This window comes from Saccopteryx leptura, chromosome 13 (genome assembly GCF_036850995.1).
Source record: "Saccopteryx leptura isolate mSacLep1 chromosome 13, mSacLep1_pri_phased_curated, whole genome shotgun sequence".
NCBI classification, from domain to species: domain Eukaryota; kingdom Metazoa; phylum Chordata; class Mammalia; order Chiroptera; family Emballonuridae; genus Saccopteryx; species Saccopteryx leptura.
In genome coordinates, this window is record NC_089515.1 from 26629604 (window position 1) to 26649906 (window position 20303).

The 20303-nt window shown below is 38.4% G+C and overlaps 1 protein-coding gene across 4 annotated transcripts in view; it reads right to left on the bottom strand.

Moving 5' to 3' along the window:
- Nucleotides 1–283: 283 nt before the first annotated feature.
- SLF2 (SMC5-SMC6 complex localization factor 2) overlaps nucleotides 284–20303 on the bottom strand; it is a 49789-nt gene continuing 29769 nt past the window's right edge. For 3 of the 4 annotated variants that reach the window (XM_066354588.1, XM_066354587.1, XM_066354589.1), the window contains 8 exons: nucleotides 19449–19625; nucleotides 18101–18198; nucleotides 17128–17215; nucleotides 15220–15351; nucleotides 14734–14811; nucleotides 9885–9971; nucleotides 8023–8091; nucleotides 2016–5252 (listed from right to left, as the gene is read on the bottom strand). In XM_066354588.1, coding sequence (XP_066210685.1) covers nucleotides 5217–5252; nucleotides 8023–8091; nucleotides 9885–9971; nucleotides 14734–14811; nucleotides 15220–15351; nucleotides 17128–17215; nucleotides 18101–18198; nucleotides 19449–19625 — 765 coding nt within the window. In that variant the 3' untranslated portion in view covers nucleotides 2016–5216. Of the gene's footprint in view, nucleotides 768–2015; nucleotides 5253–8022; nucleotides 8092–9884; nucleotides 9972–14733; nucleotides 14812–15219; nucleotides 15352–17127; nucleotides 17216–18100; nucleotides 18199–19448; nucleotides 19626–20303 lie in introns of those variants that run through there. The other variant, XR_010747605.1, reaches the window with a different exon arrangement.

A 20303-nucleotide genomic window follows, 5' to 3' on the forward strand; every position in this document is an offset into this window, starting at 1 on the left:
CCTTTGATAATAATCCTCTTTGTAAGGATTATTTACAAGCTGATAAATTATGGGCGAAGAGAAGATGGACAGTGGAAGAGACTCAAAAGCAAATCAAGAAATTAATCCTAACCTAGCCATGAATCTGTGTCCTTTGACACAGGCAGGTCATTCCTTGAGCAGGTTGTTCCCCATCCTTGAAGGCACTAGTTTGGCTGTTCCACAGGGTGGCTGTGAGAGGATCCCATTTCAAAACCTTATGGTGTGCTTCACAAACAGAGCGCAAATGTCGGTTTTGCTAGGCTATTCTCCCCAATTGTTGCAGGAAAGTGACTGAGGCCAGTGCTGGTTGTCTTCAGTCAGCTACACACCAGCGTTGGGCTCCAGGCTTTGCACAGAGCAGTTACTCACTGTAGCAGGGATCCTAGGTGTAAGGGGTAGGTATGAACTCCTGAAACTTGAGCAGAGGTTCCCTGAGGCAAAAGCACTTGGCCTAGTCAAGTTGTCCTGCTTGCTGTTCACTGTGGCAGCGTTTCTGTTCCTGCTGTGCCATCTCCACCTCTGACTTGCCCAGCACTCTCCCTTTAGGTGTTGTGATCTTTATTCTGGCCACATTACAGCTGAGGTGCTTCTTCAGTAAGGACTGCCACCAGTGCAACAATGCTGTAGCCTCACTGTTCCACTGTGCCTCAGAAGCCTGTTTTGCCTGTTAAGTTTTCCTCCCAGCCAGTCGTCTTGGAGTCAGACCCAAAGCTGGGCCTTCTGGTTTGACCTCTCTTGACTCCAGCCTGGGGAATGGTTAGCAAGGAAAAGGGAATGTCAGGACATGTCCACAAATGCTGCAAAATCACCACCCACCACCCCCTTAACAGCTTTAGCATGCTGGGTTTTAAAAAGCCACAAACCTTTTTTTTTTTTTACCAGCAGAGACAAGAGCTGGACAGAGAAGCCTCTGGGCTGTCAGTAGAGCACACCTAGTTTTAAGAGATATGGTTTGCTCAGATGTCAGTGAAGCCCAAGTACCTTAAGATCAATTTTGGCATCTGAGAAGAACGTCAACTTAGAGCTAAATAGCAATAGTTAGTATTTATTGACTTCTTGCTATAAGCCCAGCACTTTGCTAAACACTTTTCATGCATTAGCTCATTTCGCCCTCACAGCTCAGGTGGACACTATTAACTTTCCTTTTAACACATAAAGAAACTAAGACTCAGAGAAGTTAAGTAACTTGACAAGGATCAAACAACTGCTATGGTTAATCTGGGATCAGAACGAAGGGCAAGGTCAAGACCCTTAAGTTATACAAGACTATGCTGCCTGCCACCTATCTAGCCCGCTGTCAAGAGAAAAATGCTCATAAGCAGTCTCTTTTAAACTGGCCTGTCAGAAGGGAGAAATACTGACATGGTTCTAGAGCCCGAGGCCTGACAGCCATGCCTAGCCCTTCTATGACCTCATAAGAACAGCTGCCCCTGTGAGGTGTCAACCTGTATCTCCTCCCAGCGGGCGTATCCAGAGCTGTGTTAGCCTAGCAGGCTGGAGGTGATCCTGAGCCCTGCCTCCGCACTGGATGGCTTCTCCTGGGCTTCAGAACCAGGAGCCTGGCCAAGGCTAGTCTCTTCCAGTCCTCTGTGCCTAATACCAGAGTATTTTCACCTGAATACCAGAAGGTAAGATTCGTGCGAGTTTTGTCTGTATTGTTCAACAATGAATCCTAAAAAGTGTCTAATTGGTAGTAGGAACTCAGTAGTTGATGAACATAGTGGATGAGGTAATATAAGAATGAGATTCCTGAATTCCAGACTGCAAAGTATATAGCAAATTATTAATTGGGTTATATAAAAGTGAACTGTTACAACTATCACTTTAAATATTCCAGCAACAGAAGACATCAAACTAAAAAACTGGAGAATCCAAAGCAAGAGAAAGAAAGGAAAAAATCAGTTTAAAACCAAGGGGATGGGGCAGGAGAAGAAACGGGACATTCCAGATACTTAAACTATCCCCACTCCCAAACAAATATGACTAAACACATGTTCAAATTGAGAAAAGCTATTTTAATAACACATACATACATTCATAGGACTTTCAACAAGATGTAGTATAAAATCTTAAAAAAAAAAGAAAAAGAAAGAAAAGGAAACCTGCATCTACTTGTAAGCTGCCTAAGAACTGGCGGATGAGCCGGCTGAGACTGCCCAGGGAGACAGATGCACGGTTAACGAGGTGCACCAACATGTTCATGAGTAAAGAATAACCACAGATCATGCTCTCATGTCCAGCCACCTCTACCCCAATCTTGCCTCCTTAGAGGCAAATCAGGACAGTCCTTCCATAATTCTCCAACTCAGTCACTTGTTAATGGGTCACCTCTTAAAGTTTTACTTTTTAAAATTTTTTAATTATTTTTGGTTTAAAGACTCCACACATTACTACTGGCCAGTCCCCACCAACCTATACTTGTTTTGACAGACATAAAAAATGCAAATGTTCTAACTGAGCCTGGATGACAACACGCCATTTTCTCTTTCACATCTGGGGAGATTTTTGTGAAGTCAAAAGCAAGCTATTACTTGTACCTCAAAACAAAAACAAAATGCCAACCTTCCAAAAGGTGACAAAGGCACCACTGCCATCAGGAGATAGACATAAAAATGTACAAATGTTGTTATTTTACCACAACATAGATGCATTTTGTGCATGGTGAGCCTCTTCACTTAACATGATATAACTCACAGAATTGTATTTTTGGATAACAAGAAAGCAGTTTAGAAAAGGCAACAGTTACACACAAAAGCATAAACACAAGTACCTTAAATTTCAGCTTGCAATAAGGGTGATAAATTTGACATACATATTCAAAAAATTAGACAAGGTGATTTTTTTGGCACAGTAATATTGCCAAACACACCACCACTCAGTGCAAGCTTTATTTGCCAAGTGCCAAAAGTGGCCTGACATTCTCTGTGCAATTAACATTTTCTCCCCCACTACCATCCCAGTCACTGGGTGGGCAACAACAGCAGGAAGGAGAGAAAGCAAGGGGACTCAAGAGGGAGAAGGGTAATACTTGATTGGAAGAAAAACCATGGGCTACTTATGCTAAAAGAGAATCACACGCTTTTTATGAGAACCCGAATGCAAATACTGAATGGAATATGACCTGGAGACTGAAGACATCTACCAGAGTCAGAAATACAAGGGTCCAAACTGACGGTTTGCCCACTTATTTCATAGGGACACATGAAGGATTTTCCTCTAATGGAGAAAGATAATTAAAAATAGAGACTTTTTAAATTAGAACTGCTAAATAAAAATGTATCAAAGTGGTTTTAAATTTGATGGGCAGTTACCTGTTGAAATTGCGATACAAAAGGGTCACTTAAAAAAAACACACCTGAATAATCCACTTGTCCCCCCATCAATGTACACGATTAGAAAATATTTACACACTCTAATTACAAGCAATATAAGCAGTATTTTATACTTTTGAGATTTTGTACACTTTACACAATGCAAAATGAGAAAAATATGAACACTTGCAAAATTACACACAAATAATGTATCTACAAAGTATTAAATCACAGAGTGTGAAAGCCCCCATTGTTGGGCAGATAGATGCCAGAGTTGCAAGATTCTGTCAGATATAACTCTTTGTATCTATCTCGTTAACCTTAAGTGGCATTTTCTAACAATACCCTTGAGAGGTAGTATCAAGAAAATAATATTCTTACCAGTAAACTCAACACAGAAAACTTTTGTTGGTCTGAAGGGGTTCTTAGCAACTGGATTTACTTTGTCTTCCCTAGAAAATCTCTAACTGCTCAATGCTTGACATGGGCTCAAAAATTATGCTATTTTAAATGATACATTTAAGATAAAATGCTTTTTACTCTTAAGCCTCAATTTAGAAGTAGAAAGCTATTTTTCAAAATGTATTTTCTAACTTCTCAAACTATTAACATCAAGTCCGATTCCTTTCCCCGCCATCATCTTTCCCCTCACAACAGGAGACCTCCGAGTGCTCAGGACAGCTAGCAGTATCATCCATGTCAATATTGAAAGAAAAAAAAGTTGCATTTTCTTTTAAAATACAAACCCTCCTAAAAGGGACACTCAGTCAACAAAAGACTTTCAGTTAGCTAGTAAGAGTCTATTACTACCAAAGGCTTCAAAGAGCCTTTGAGCTAAGACCGGCATGTGCACTTCTACTAACCCTCCACCATTTAAACCAAAGGGGAGCTTTCCAGTGTTTAAGAATTTAGAGCAGCTGTGGTTTTCAAGTGCAACAACTTTAATATACAAATACAAATACACGTGTGTGCACACACATGCATGTAGTGTCCTAAAGAATAAACATCATCTAGGTCTCTGCCAACGTTATATACTTATGAAAATAAGGTTTTTGGAAACTTGTCCAGATTTTTAAGCTTTTATAATACAGACTTCTGTAATGTGGCTACCAAGGAGCCAGAATTCTAAGATTTAGCCAAGATTCTATGATCTAACCAGTATTTTAAAAAAATGCACTGGAAATTAAAAACAAACTATATGAATATTTTGGCATAAAGACTGAGCCACAATTTTACAGCTTAACCTCTCCCCCTTAAAGGGATCTGACAATAGACATTTTATTTCTCAATTGTTTGTTTAAATGTATATTTACCATCTAACAAATTATAATTGTAAATAGTGAAAATGCATGGATCGGAACTTTCCTGTCTTTTCTAGGAGTTACAGAAGAGATTCATCCTTTCTGTTACCAAACTCAAGTGTAAGCTTTCCCGTTGAGCCTAAAATAACCAAAAAGGAAAATTAAACCCAACTGGAACCTGGTTTCCACGTTCAATTCCTCACATTGGTCTAAATCTTTTCTTATGTATTTCCTGTGATTATCCAAGTGCCACAAATACCAAAAAGAAAAAAAAAAGCTAACTGGCTTATAATTCAACAGAGGAGTTAATAGGAGCAGGTTAGACATGCAACTATTAGCTGCTTCTCCTCTTCCCGCCCGTTGTAGGATTCTGCTCTTTTAAAAGGCCAATTGCCTTATTTAAACAGATTGTGTTTCATATCTGCTTCAGAAATGGCAATTTCCTTATTACCAGCTTCATACTAGATACTCAAGTAGGACACTTGCTGCACATTTTCTTAGTATTCCACTGGGTTTTGTAGTAATCCTTTCCACTCCTCTACTGAATTTCTCTTGGTTCATATTTTTGCTGTTGCAACTCCTGTTAAGAATCTGGTACCCAGAAATCATGAAGCTGCCCCTAGAAAACAGAAGGGGGGAAAAGGATAAAGAAAAACCAAATTATGAATTAATCTTTATAAAATTTCTTAATCTAAAGGAGTTTGATAACAAAAGTAGTAATATCTTTATATTGGATATTCTCTGAGAATTAACAGTAATTATATCCAAGCTTCACATTTTGTGGTCTAACAATTAAAAAGTATAAAATTAGTGCATGATGTTTTATCTTCATCAACACACATATAGAGGGTCATATTTAAGAAGATTAAGTGAAATGTTAAGCTCATTATTAAAGTTCTCGTTTTAATGCCACATCAACTAAGATGGCCAGCTTAAAAAACGATCTACTAAGGTTAGAAACAAAGAAACATTAGCTTAAGATTTCTCAAAGACTTCTCTATGTCTATCTTATGACGGACACTCACAGCAAAAGTCAAAATGTCATAAAATAGTGAGACTGCTTTCCTAGTTAATATTCAGTGTCCCTGTTGCTTTACAGTGCCTGGACCAGCAGCACGGACATCAACCTGAGAACCTGGCAGAGATGCAAAGAATCTCAGGCCCCACTCCAGACCTTCGGAATAAAATCTGCATTTCAGTAAGTTTCTTGTTGATGCCTACACACTACAAGAATCAACATTTTAGACAATCCTGTATCAGGTTGTTTGTAAACAAGCAAAATGGCAAACTTAATAGCAAGTGTTTAAACAATGCCTCTCTTAAGCAAAGTCTCCTTAGATATGACACCAAAAACATAACAAAAGAAAAAAACATAGATAAAACTGGACTTCATCACAATTAAAAACTTTTGTTCTACAAATGATACCATCAAGACAATAAAAAAGGCAACACAGAGAATGGGAGAAAATATTTGCAAATTATACCTAATAAAGGACTTGTATTTAGAGCACATAAAGAATGCTTACAATTCAATTAAAAAGATAAAAACCCAATTAAAAAACAGGCAAACAATTTGAATAGACATTTCTCCAAAGAAGCTATATGAATGGCTAATAAGCATATGAAAAGTGCTCACTAGTCATTAGGGAAATGCAAATTAAAACCACAGTGAGATTTTACTCTCAAGCCCCCATTATGACTTTAGTAAAAAAAAAAACCAAAACAGGTAAGTAGTGACAAGAATATGGAAAAATTAGACACCACAAATATTCTGATGGGAATGTAAAATGGTGCAGCCTCTTTGGAAAAGTCTGGCAGTTCCTCAAAACAATTAACACAAAATTAACATACGACCTAGCGATTTTACTCCTAGGGATATGCTCAAGATGTTTTCACTTGAAAAATTGTTCATACAAAAGTTCATAGCCAGGGCCCTGGCCGGTTGGCTCAGTGGTAGAGCGTCGGCCTGGCATGCGGGGGACCCGGGTTCGATTCCCGGCCAGGGCACATAGGAGAAGCGCCCATTTGCTTCTCCACCCCCCCCCTTCCTCTCTGTCTCTCTCTTCCCCTCCCGCAACCAAGGCTCCATTGGAGCAAAGATGGCCCGGGCGCTGGGGATGGCTCCTTGGCCTCTGCCCCAGGCGCTAGAGTGGCTCTGGGCGTGACAGAGCGATGCCCCGGAGGGGCAGAGCATCGCCCCCTGGTGGGCAGAGCATCGCCCCCTGGTGGGCAGAGCATCGCCCCTGGTGGCCGTGCCGGGTGGATCCCGGTCGGGCGCATGTGGGAGTCTGTCTGACTGTCTCTCCCCATTTCCAGCTTCGGAAAAGTACAAAAAATAAAAATAAAATAAAAAAAAACAAAAGTTCATAGCCAGGAAGTATAAACAACTCAAATGTCCATCTAGTAAGTGAATAAGTAACATGTGATATATCCATACAAAGGAGTATTTGGCAACAGAAAGAATAGAATACACACTACAACATGGATTCACTTACCACTGTTATGTGAAAGATGCCAGTTATAAAATACCACCTAGTATATGATTTCATTTATATGAAATATAAAGAATAGGCAAAACTATACACACAAAAAATCTGTAGTTGCCTAGGGTTTGGTGGAATGGGGATAAAGGGTAGGTAGCTGGAGAATGGGAAGTGATTACTAATGAGGATGGGATTTTTTTTTGAGAGACAAAAATGTTCTAAAGTACACTAAAACCACTATATACTTTGAATGGCTGAAATGTTTGTTATTTAAATTTTATCTCAGTTAAGCTCTTAAAAAAATAAACTCCATGTGGCCCTGGCTGGTTTCCTCAGTGGATGGAGCATCAGCCTGGCACATGGATATCCCAGGTTTGATTCCTGGTCAGGGCACACAAAAGAAGCAACCATCTGCTTCTCTCCCTCTCCTTCTCCCCCTTCTATCCCTCTTCACCACCCACAGCCACTGTGGCTCCACTGGTTTGAGTGTCAGCCCTGCGCACTGTGGATAGCTCAGTTAGTCCAAGTGACAGCCTCAGGTACTGAGGATAGCTCGGTCAATTCAAGCATCAGCCCCAGATGGGGGTTGCTGGTGGATCCCAGTGGGCGCACGTGGGAGCCTGTCTCACTATCTCCCTTCCTCTCAAAAAAAAAAAAAAAAAAGAAAGAAAAGAAAAAAGGAACGAACCTCCGTGTGATGTAATTTAACATTTTTAAATGGGCTCAATCACCTCTTGAAATAAATGACTATAAAGCAAACAAAAACTAAAAACAAAATTATTATACTAGAATTTTCCGTTTATCTTAAGATATCTAGAAACAAGTGCTGTCATACTTTTTTCAAACAATATGTAATCATTTAACAAAAGTATTAAGAATAAGTAAAACTGTTTAATAAAATGATACCTGAGTAGGCTGACAGTTCTGGATTATTTCCTGCCATTTTCCATGTATCCTGGCAACCAAGTCTTTTACCTTAAAAATATCAAATAAGGGAAAAGGGATAGATCAAAACATCTTCACCTAAAATCAAATTAATGCTTAATACAAAAGATCTGATAACAGCGACAGCCCACACCCAAAAACAAGTTGATTTTTGTCAAGAAAGAAAATACACCACTCATCTTCAGGAGGGGCTTTAAAATCATAGTGATTAATAAGACTTTTCTGCATGACCCTAATCTAAAATACTGAATGTTTAGGACTCCATTTTCCCATTAGTTACTAAAGATCACCCAGAAAGACATGTCCCCACCTTCAAGACACATTTTCAACTTGATGGCCTTTCAACACTCAGAGGAGGTAAAGGGTCGCTTTGTTACAGGGCCCAAGGCTTAGGCTCTTTACCTGTCCTTCCAGCTTCTAGTTGAAAGGCTCAAGGCCATGAACAATGGTTGTCATGTGTTCCTTTCCACATTATCAAAAGACCCAAAATTCACTGTTACACCTCTCTAGGGTTTTGTAAAGTACTATGAATCTTCTTTTAAATACCTGGTACATTCCGACATTTGGAGGTTTAACAAGTCTTAGTGTGAAACTCAAACTTTCCTACCACTCTAGAGATTCTCAATTAGCTCTTGAACATAACTGCCTGAGAAAAAGGTTTTAAACAAGTCAGGAATTTAATAGCTACTATAAGTTTATAAAGTAAACTGCAAGGTCTGCTTTTTTCCCCATTTAGAGTTCAGTAGATTCAGTTTCTCCAAAACAATGACTGCCTTTCTACCAGAGGCTTGTGGAGAGAGGCACGCAACTCAACCATTTCAGCAGGGCCATCCCCTAAGCAATTTCCATAGACCTCTATGTCACTCTCCACTCCAAGTAAGAGGAGCCCTGGCACCAACCTCTGCCTGCTCCTGGCTTTAAGACACAAAAACCTTGGGTGGTCCCCTTTTAGCATGTCTGTCAGCAGTAGCCCTAACCACCAAGCTCTATGAGCCAGTAATTCTAGTTAGTGTCCAAAAGAATGCTTGTCTGAAACTATGGTTTCCACTGGAAGGCAAAGAGCTATACCCTACATGTACTTGAAAATCTGCAATCTGATACAACTTCATTAGGTGCTCATTTTTATATTTAACTTAAATCTACTAAAATAAACAGAGATACTAAATCCAAATGGGCTAACTTTTACAGCCAATTAATGTAAGATATAAAGTTACAAAGCTGGTAATTCACATTCAGTGACCACCCAAACAAAAATGGGCAAAAGGAATCAGATGATTTAAAATAAAAAAAATTCTTAGAAGAAAAAGATTTTAAGAAAAAAGCTTAGCAAGCTTACTGCTGAATCATTGCCATCCTAGAGCTCAGGCTAGGACTCGGAGATTTAAGAGTCCTTCCTTTCACACATTCTCTAACGGAATATTAAAAGAGTAGCACCTAGCCTATTTCTTCTCTATGAACAAAAATTTTTTAACCATCACAAAATTTTATAACCACTGTTTTAAGACATAAATCCTTGAAGTTAACTTAAGCATAAAGGTCTTAACTGTACATAAGTTTCATTAGTAGTGGAAGAAGTTTTCTTCTTAGGTATAGGGAGTTTTAGAATAGAAAGCATAGTAAAATTAAATAATGTATTTGCTTTGACTTTTTTCCTCTTTCACTTTCAATGTAGCTAAATATACTTTAGTAGAAGATGATTTGTTATTAAGAGAGGAAATCATATCTCAAATCTTATGTTTTTAAAGAGACCCTTATATGCTTCTCTTCCTTAAATATTAATATAACCAATTTTAAACAACAAAAAAAGAAAAATATACACTTACCTTAGTTCTATAAAACAGCCTTGCATCTTCCCTAATATCACACTTAACATGCTTTTCCAAAGCCCCACAGAGGTACACAAAGTATTTCTGTGCAAAACAAACAAAAGTAATGAAAATGGCTCTGAAGCATTACAAATTATAATTAAAAAGCATTTAAAAATCTACCCTTCTCCATATAGCAATTTCTGATTTAGCCATCCAACATAACAGCAGTCATATTAATGAAAGTACTAACTGCCACGACAGTAGGCTGTTATGGTTTACTGCTAGTTAATGTAAAAGATATACACACACAAAAAGTTTCTTGTTAATGTATTGAAGCACATAATAGAAATTAACACTAGAACTCAGACTGTGATGTAATGCCCAGAAATTTAAAAAGTCCTTCCTTTAATGCATTCTCTCATGGAATATCCAAATAGCTAACTTTTTTTTTTCTCTATAAACTACTTTAATAGTAATTCCTTGAAAAATCAAGTGTCCTTTAAGTTTTAGAAGTGTATAGTCCATAACAGTCACTCTGTACATATACCAAGGTCAAATATACTTAGGTAAGAATGTAAATGGATACTTTTTGGGAGAGAACTGTGATAACAGCTATTTTTAAATAATTAAAATTTGAAAAATGTATAACCTTGTTTTTTAAAAATTTATTTTTTATTTATTTATTTTAGAGAAGAGACAGAGAGAGAGAGAAGGGGGAGGAGCAGGAAGCATCAACTCCCATATGTGCCTTGACTAGGCAAGCTCAGGGTTTTGAACCAACGACCTCAGCATTCCAGGTCGATGCTTGATCCACTGCGCCACCACAGGTCTAATCTTGTTTTTTAGAGAGACAGATGGACAGACAGGAAGGGAGAGCGATGAGAAGCATCAACTCATAGTTGCAGCACCTTAGTTGTTCATTGATTGCTTTCTCATACACGCCTTGACCAGGGGCTCCAGCTGAGCCAGTGACTCCGGGCTTCAAGCCAGTGACCTCTGGGCTCAAGCCAGAGACCACGGGTCCATGTCTATGATCTCATGCTCAGGCCAGCGACACCGTGGTCAGGCTGGCAACCTCGGGATTTTGAACCTGGATCCTAAGTGATGCTCTATGAACTGGTCCCAGGGCGATGCTCTATCCACTGTGCACTGCATGGTTTGGCTAACCTTTAATCTATCAATTCTACTTCTAGGAATTTACCTTATAGAAATGCTTGCATAGGTTGGTAGAGATATACAAATAAACATGCATGTTAGCACTGTGTGTAATCACAAAAATATAATGTTTATCACAAAAGGTTTTCAAATATAATTTGTAGACAGAAGTGCTAATATCTTAAAGTTATAAAAGAGAAGTTGCAGATAATAACAGTCTGACCCCATTTTTGTTAAAATTATGTCAGTATATGCATAAATTACATAGAAATTTATGGGAGGGCACTGGATTAGGAGTTTTCCCACTTTCTACCTTACATGATTCTATAATAATTGAACTTTTAGATACTATTAAGTTTTTAACCAGAAAAGAAATTTAATGTAAAGATCATATAAAAACATTATAGATGGATGACTATATTAGATTCCAATCAGGAGAGCAAACAGTTCTATGCACATTATGTTTATTAAAACGCATGAACCAGTTTTGTGTCCTTTTTATCATGCCTAAGGAGATACTAAGTTTTAAAACAGGGTTGGCTTGCCTGACCAGGCGGTGGCACAGTGGATAGAGCATCAGACTGGGATGCGGATGACCCAGGTTCGAGACCCCAATGTCGCCAGCTTGAGCGCGGGCTCATCTGGTTTGAGCAAAGCTCACCAGCTTGGACCCAAGGTCGCTGGCTTGAGCAAGGGATTCCTCGGTTCGCTGAAGGCCCAAGGTCAAGGCACATATGAGAAAGCAATCAATGAACAACTAAGGTGTTGCAACAAAAAAATAATGATTGATGCTTCTCGTTTCTCTCTGTTCCTGTCAGTCTGTCCCTATCTGTCTCTCTCTCTGACTCTGTCAAAAAACAAACAAAAAAAAAACCAGGGTTGGCTTACCTAAAGTGTGAAACATGAGCAGTTAAATAAGAGCTTACTCAGGAGTATGAATCATGGTAGTATGGGAAGAACAAAATATGTAATTCAAAATGGCATTACACATTTTGTAAGTACATATTATAAAGTGCTTAAGTGCAGCAGTATTGAATATCTACTATGTATAACAAAATAGATGGGACTACAAATGATATTTTAGTATCATCAGTTTGTTTTCTCTGTTCTGCCTAATACATATGCATCCCTGATTAAATCTTTGTGAAATGTTTGTTAATAAAATAAAATATTGCTGCTCCAAAGTTAAAAAAAAAAAAGAAAATCTTAATATGGGGAGATAATTTAGAAATGCATATCTGGCCTGACCTGAGGTGGTGCAGTGGATAAAGCAGCAACTTGGAATGCTGAGGTCATCGGTTTGAAACCCCAAGCTTGCTTGGTCAAAGCACATACTACAAGTTGATGCTTCCTGCTCCTCTACCCAACCCCTTTTTCTCTATTTCTCTCTCTCTCCCCTTACCCACTCTAAAATCAATAAATTAGCCTGACCAGGCTGTGGTGTAGTGGATAGAGCCTTAGCCTGGGACACTGAAGACCCAGGTTCGAAACCTTGAGGTTGCCAGCTTGAGTGATGGCTCACCACCTCAAGCACAGGGCTGCCGCTTGAGTGTGGATTTGTAGACATGACCCCATGGTCATGGCTTAAGCAAGGGGGTCACCAGCTCAGCTGGAGAGCCCCTGCCCCTGGTCACGACACATATGAGAAAGCAATCAATGAACAACTAAAGTGCCACAATGAAGAATGATGCTTCTCATTTCTCTCCCTTCCTGTCTATCCCCACCATCTCTCTCTCACTAGCAAAAAATCAATAAATTTTTAAAAATCCTTAAAAAAAAATGCATATCCTAAGTAGCCCGATTTACAATCAACTTAATTTTTTAAGACAAATACTATTTCTAAAGATTAAAACGAAAAGTGGAATGGGAGAAGAGATGAGAAGAAATCAGCTAAAAGCTGGCCCATTTGGTATTTGGTGACTTTGATATATTACATTGTTGGCAGGTTATGATGCTTACATCCATCCCAATAAACAGAACCAATATTTGTGGACAAATAACTCTTGTAGGTGATGTAGTTGGAAGGTTATTACTCTTCCCTCTTTCCAGTGCACACTGGGATTTCTACAGTAGTCCCCTCATATCTGTGGTTTCACTTTTCCTCAGTTTCAGTTACCTGCAGTCAACCATGGTCCGAAAATATCAAATAAAAATTCCCAGAAATAAATAGTTCATTAAGTTTTAAATTGAGCATAATTCTGATTAGAGTGATAAAATCTCATGCTGTCTTGTTCTGCTACACCCTGGATGTGAATCATCCCTTTGCCAGTGAATCCAGGCTTTGGCCTGGCAGTTAGAAAAAATTGCTATAGGCAACTTGTGCGTTAAGTCATTTAGTGGCAATCTCAGTTATCAGATCCACTGTTGTGGTATCACAGTGGCACCAAAGTGCAAGAGCAGTGATGGTGACAATTTGAGTATGCCAAAGAGAAGCCGTAAAGTGCTCCCTTAAAGTGAAAAGGTATGTATGTATACGAGAAAACATTGTATCTGAGGTTTGGTACTATCTGTGGTTTCAGGCATCTACTGCGGGTCTTCGGACATATCCTCTGTGGACAAGGTGGGAATAGTATATAGCAAATCCAAAGTTACCTTTTATTAAATCTTCTCCCATATAAAGAATGTTCATAAATTGGTATAGCCACTATAGGAAACAGTATGGAGGTCCCTCAAAAAATTAGAATATAGCTACCATATGATGCAGCAAGACCTCTTCTTTTGGGTATCTCCCCATAAAATCTGAAAACATTTGCAGTCCTGGCCAATTGGCTCAGTGGTAGAGCGTCATCCTGGAGTGTGGATGTCTAAGTTTGATTCCTGGTCAGGGCGCACAGAAGATACGCCCATCTGCTTCTTCACCCCTCCCCCTCTAACTTCTCTCTCTCTCATCTCCTCTCATCCCCTCCTGCAGCCATGGCTCGACTGGAATGAAATGGGCCTGGGCACTGAGGGTGGCTCCATGGCCTCCACCTCAGGTGCTTAAAAAAAAAAAGGCTCCAGTTGCAACAGAGCAAGGACCCCAGATGGGCAGAGCATCGCCTCCTAGTGAGCTTGCTGGGTGGATCCCAGTGGGGGTGCATGTGGGAGTCTATCTCTGCCTCCCCTCCTCTCACTAAAAAAAAAAAAAAAAAAGGATTGTAAAGATATATGGATCCCTATGTTCACTGAAGCATTATTCGTGGTGGTCAAGACATCAGAACAACCTAAGTGTCTTTTGATGAATGACTGGATAAAGATGTGGTACATATAAACAATGGAATACTACTCAGCCATAAGAAAAGATGAAATACTGCCATTTGCAACAACATGGATGGATCTTGAGAGTATCATGCTAAGTAAAATAAGTTAGACAGAAAGAGACAAGAACCATATGATTTCACTCATATATGAGTTATGAGAAAGCAACAAATAAACAAACAAAACAAGCAAAAACCTCATAGACACAGGATGGTGGTTACCAGAGGGGAAGAAAGTTGGAGGGAAGTAAAATAAGGTAAAGGTCGTCCAATATATGGTGACATAAGCAGACTTGACTTTGGGTGGTGAACACACAATGCAATATACAGATGATATATTATAGAACTATACACTTAAATTTATATAATCTTATTAATCAATGTCACCCCAATAAATAAAAAAAAGTTCATGTATTCATTCCATCAGTAGTGACATTTATTAAAACAAACAAAACCCACTAAAGACTACTTACCCGTTGCCCAGAAGAAAAAGAATGTGAACAACTAACTTCACCAACTAAATGAAGAAGAATGTAGGTCAGGTAATATGCCTATTAGAAAAATGAATAAAATAACCATGAAATTAGCCAGCATAAATATTCCAGTTTAGACATTAAGGAAAACTGCCCAGGAAGAATTAAGGATTTGCTAAAGTTAACCGAATTAGAGGAAAAAGCCATGTATTAACCTGGGCTTTCTGATTTCTAACTCAAGTGCATTCCTTTTCCCTCATGAGTGCCCAAGTAAAGGGCTATAAAAAAAATACTCCCAGTATTAAATTACCAATAACCTTCCTTTTAACCTCAATTCTCAACTCCCAAGTTTACTGAAAAATTTTGACAGCAATAAAAAATATCACTGACTTTATAGTAAGTCTCTGAATGCCTTTACTATATCAATTTATAGTTAGGAAGGTGACGCTCATATGTGTTTTTTTGAGATGATCTAGCTTTGGATACCTGCTTTTCAAGTTCCAAACGAAGACTGTCATCAATGGTGCCATTTGGTTGTTCAGCTCTTTTCTTCAAGACCATTTTCTTCAATAAATCAGAAGGCTTCATTTGCACAAGATACCGATGTAGGACTGATAGCTACCAAAAGAAAGGTACTAACATTAAGCAATACAGTTGCTTGTTCCTAGGCTATTTTTTTTCCAGTGAGTCCTCTGTTCATTTTGTCTTCTCTAATTTTGCCCCTTTAGTTTTCTGTATAGCCCAGTGATACCCATTTCTCCTTTACTTAAAAGTCTTCAATTGCTTAAAAGGAATTTTAAAGATTTAGTACTTGTAATTGAGGATAAAAGTTCAAAGAGGAGACCAAATGGTATCACAATAGAGGTCAAAGACAGTGCTTTTTCTGTGAAATTACTTAAAAGTCAACAAAATTGACTCTCCCTGTGAGTAGAAGTCATTGAATTTTGGAAAGAATTCTTTTTTGATGGCAGTAAATATCACTGAAAGGATTGAGAGCTACTTGATAATGAGCCTGGTGACTCGGGAGTGGCCCCTATAGCTGGAATCAAATCTACCTTAAATCCATTAAAGCAGAAACCATCTGTCTCTTTCAATCCTTCTGTTCCACAGCACCTTGTGCATACTTCTATCACTGCTCTTACTACACTATACCACAATGATTGGTTTATTTTGTTTCAACCATTAGATTATGGTTTAAAACATTTTAAAATTGATTTTCTTTTTTTGTGTGTGTGACAGAGAAAGGGACAGATAGGGACAGAGATGGGAAGAGAGAGAGATAAACATCAATTCTTCGCTGTGGCACCTTAGTTGTTCATTGACTGCTTTCTCATATGTGCCTTGACCGGGGGGCTACAGCAGAGTGAGTGACCCCTTACTCAAGCCAGAGACCTTTGGATTCAAGCCAGTGACCATGGTGTCATGTCTATGATCCCATGCTCAAGCTGGTGACCTTGGGGTTTCAAACCTGGGTCCTCTGCGTCCCAGTCCAACGCTCTATCCACTGTGCCACTGCCTGGTCAGACTAATTGATTTTCTTGAGAGAAAAGGGGAGAGGGAGAGAAACATTGATTTGCTGTTCCACTTATTTATGCATCCATTGGCTGATTCTTGTATATGCCTGATCCAAGATCAAACCCACATCCTAGGTGTATCGGGATGACGCTCTAACCAACTGAGCTACCTGGCCAGGGCAACTAGATTATGTTTTCAAGGGCAGTCTCAAATTCATTAAAAAAATCCCTAGTAGAGTATTTTGTACTGAATCACAATCCAAACAAGAACACAACATCTAGATCAGGTTCTATGTTGAGTTTTCAAATCCAAATATGAATAGTCCCCATCAGTGCTATTAATATTTGAGAAAAGCCTTCAGGACTTCTCGGAGTGGAACTTGCAAAGGGCATGTTTATACACACTCATACGTATATGATATATTCACTACTGAATAAGTACTGAAGGGCGACCACATTTAAGTTCTATAGTTTAAAGAGTGATATTAAAACAGGTACAAATGCAATTAATGCACAATAGTTTTGCAATTTTTAATCTTGTGATAAAATTGCTAATCTTGATAAAGTGAACTAATTTAATAAATGATGTCATACTTAACCATTATGATTTTCCCAGTAGTTTTTATACATTAATTCATCTAAATATCTACAACAACCCTATGGAGATGGTAGAGGGTGTGACATCATCACCATTTCACAGATGAAGAAACTGAATCTTAATTACTTAAGTACCATTCTAAAAATTATATAAATAGCATTATATCTGAAAGTTGAGATCTAACCCTGGGTTAGATCCTGAGTTGATTCAGGATCCATCAAACTTCCTTACACCTTACTACCCTTTCCATTTATTAAAAGAGAACAAAAATGTTATTTATACCTGAAGATTATTGGCGTTAGGGATATCTTCATGTTTCTCATCCAAAAGCTTTGAAATAATCACTAGGCTGAGGCATTGTCTCAGCTGCCTGGAATTAGAATTTTAGAATGTATTTTAATCAATCCTGTTTGAGAAGCAAATGAGTAAGCCAAAAGTTCTTCTAGTCCTGCTAACTGAAAATATAGCTAATGTTTCAAGAGGAAGCTGTATAGAACATGCAAGCTTTAATTGAATAGTAAAATTTTCATGTAAAATATTTGTACATAAAGTTCAAGTTGCCCAAGGCTCAGGCAAATTGTTAAGAGCCTTTATCTTTGACCATACTGATTTATAGTTAGAAATCTATTTTATTGCTGAAATTTCATTTTACTGAAGGAAAAAAAAAGGCAATTCATTCATTTTCATGGCATGCACCATCTAGATTAAATGATCAAGTAAGCTAAAATTAAAAACCAAGAATATTATAAAATGATTTGAGTTCAGTATCAGAATCAGGCTATCAATGCCTTTTCCCATAGCTGAATATGAAATAAAAGACTGATTCAACATTTAAGGAATGGTGAGAGGAAATAACCCAAAAGCGTTTCATTAATATAAACACTATACATTTTTCTTTTCTTTCTTTTATTTTTTTGAGAGAGAGAGGCAGGGAGAGACAGGAACATTGAGCTGCTCCTGTATATGTCCTGACCAGGGAATAGAACCAGCAACCTCCATGCTCTGGGACGAAGCTCCAGCCAACTGAGCTATCTGACCAGGGCTTAACTTTTATTGGTTTTAGAGAGGCAAGGGGGAAGAGAAGTATTCATTTGTTGTTCCACTCAGTTGTACATTCTTTGGTTGCTTCTGTGTGTGCCATGACCGGGGATTGAACCCACAACCTTGTCATTCCAGGACGCTCTTAACAGACTGAGCTAACCAGCCAGGGCTCACTACACGTTTTTCTTAAAGTTTAATTCTCCCTTTTCCATACCTTCCACGTGATGTCCAGTTAGGGACCAGCTGTACCAACCACAGAAGGTTGTGGGGATGACTAGAGAGTTCATTTATGGCCAGACATAGTTCAGGCACCTGAAAACAACGAATGAGTAAGATTCTTCAAACAGGTCAGTAAAATCAAACATCCACAATGATCTTCCCATAATGGAGGCATTATTATCAAAAGAGCACCCACTTTCAGAAATAGCACAAGTACCTGCTAAAACTTATACAGCATAGATTAAATTTTATCTTAAACTCTAGAACAGACTGAACCAATGCATTTATTCACATTTCACCCGGCTTTAATGTTTTATGCTACCTCATATCTATATGTACTTAAATATTCCTTCTTGGAAGAATAAAGTGATTTAAATACAAATACCAGTTTACAAAGGTATATAATGAGAATTGTATAAGACCATATACCTTCTTAGACCTGGGATTTCTACATTTTAAGGATCCTCAGCTATTCCAGGATTTAGAATGTAATAGAACTGCTTCAAAATAATCTCTGAATAGGGGAAAGAAGTACAGGATGAGGGTAACAGAAGAGACAAGATTATGTCTTGATAATTATGAAGCTGGGTGATAGAGAGTTAGGGGCTCAATTACATTCTCTATTTTTGTACTTGTTTGAAATTTTCCACAAAAAAAGGCTGAAAAATGTAATTAAAAAAATATCTAACCAAAAATTACCCATGTTTAGCCTCAATATGGCTGCAGAAGTTCAAATTCTTGTGTGACTCCTCCATCATTTCTTCTAGGTCTCTGCTCAAAGGTCACTTTAGAAAGGCCTTGCTTGACTGCCTTCTCTGAAGTAGAGCACTGCCTGCCTTGCTACTCTCTACATGCTTTATTTTTATTTCTAGCCCTATGGTATGTTGACATAATAGCACAATCTACGTTTACTTATTATATAACCCTGTGACAAGGTTAAAACTGCCATGAGTTCAAGTGCTTTGTCTTTTTCACAGATGAATCTCTCCCATCCAAGTACTAACCAGGCCCGACCCTGCTTAGCTTCCAAGATCAGACGAGATCGGGCACGTTCAGGGTGGTATGGCCACAGACCACAGATGAATCTCTAGCATTTACATTAATGCTTGGCCCACAGTAACTCCCCAAGAAACACTTTTTTGGGGGGTAGAATAGTTGTAGTTTTAGAGAAGATTCAGTTACCATTAATTTAATAACAGTCCTAGCAAAGACAGTACCTTCCTTAGTTATTTTTCATCTGATGAAGATCGTAAGTACACTCAGAAACTGTTCTGCACGCACTATGAAAGTCAGATTGTGATATTCTACATGAAAACCAATACTAAAGCTCTCAGTAATGTTACCTTTGTGTTCCAATCTCTGATGTTTTTCATCAGGTTTATCAGGAGGCTTTGAAAGTCCACTAGAGGAATCTGCTTGAGCTGTTTTTCCAAACTCATTTTAAACAACATTAAGATCAGCAACATTATTTCATGATCCTTGTAACCTTCTGGATGGATAGATGTACACAGGCCTAGAAACTTTGACATAAATGTAGAGACAAAGCAATTTGAGATATATTTTACTTGAAAAGTTTAAAATAAAAACTTTTAAATAAAAAATGCAAAAGAGAATTGTGTTTTCTCCAGCTGTGAAAAAAGAAATAACTCGTGTTAGTAGTTGAATTAAGTGATAAGTATTTTCTTCTGTATTTTTCATTTTCAAGATTATCTTAACAGCTCATTAACATTGATTTAATCCAGCCACTAAAAACATTTTTTAAAAACATTTTATTGGTTGATTTTAGAAAGAAAGTGGGGGGTAGAGGGAGAGAGAAACACTGATTTGTTTTTCCACTTATTTATGTGTTCATTGGTTTTGTTTTGTTTTTAATTTGAGAGGATGAGAGGGAGAGAGGGAGATAGAGACTGGAAGGGAGAGGAGGAGGAAAGACAGTGAGAAGCATCAACTCGTAGTTGCTTCACTTTAGTTGTTTACTGCTTCTTGCACATACCTTGACTGGGGGCTTAAGCTGAGCCCCCTTTGCTCAAGCCAGCGATCTTGGGATCATGTTGATGACCCCACACTCCAGCCAGTGACCCCGCACTCAAACTAGGGACCTCAGCATCCCAAGTTGATCCTCTATCCACTGCACCACCACCGGTCAAGCATCATTGGTTGATTGTTCTATGTGCTCTGACCAGGAATCGAACCTGCAA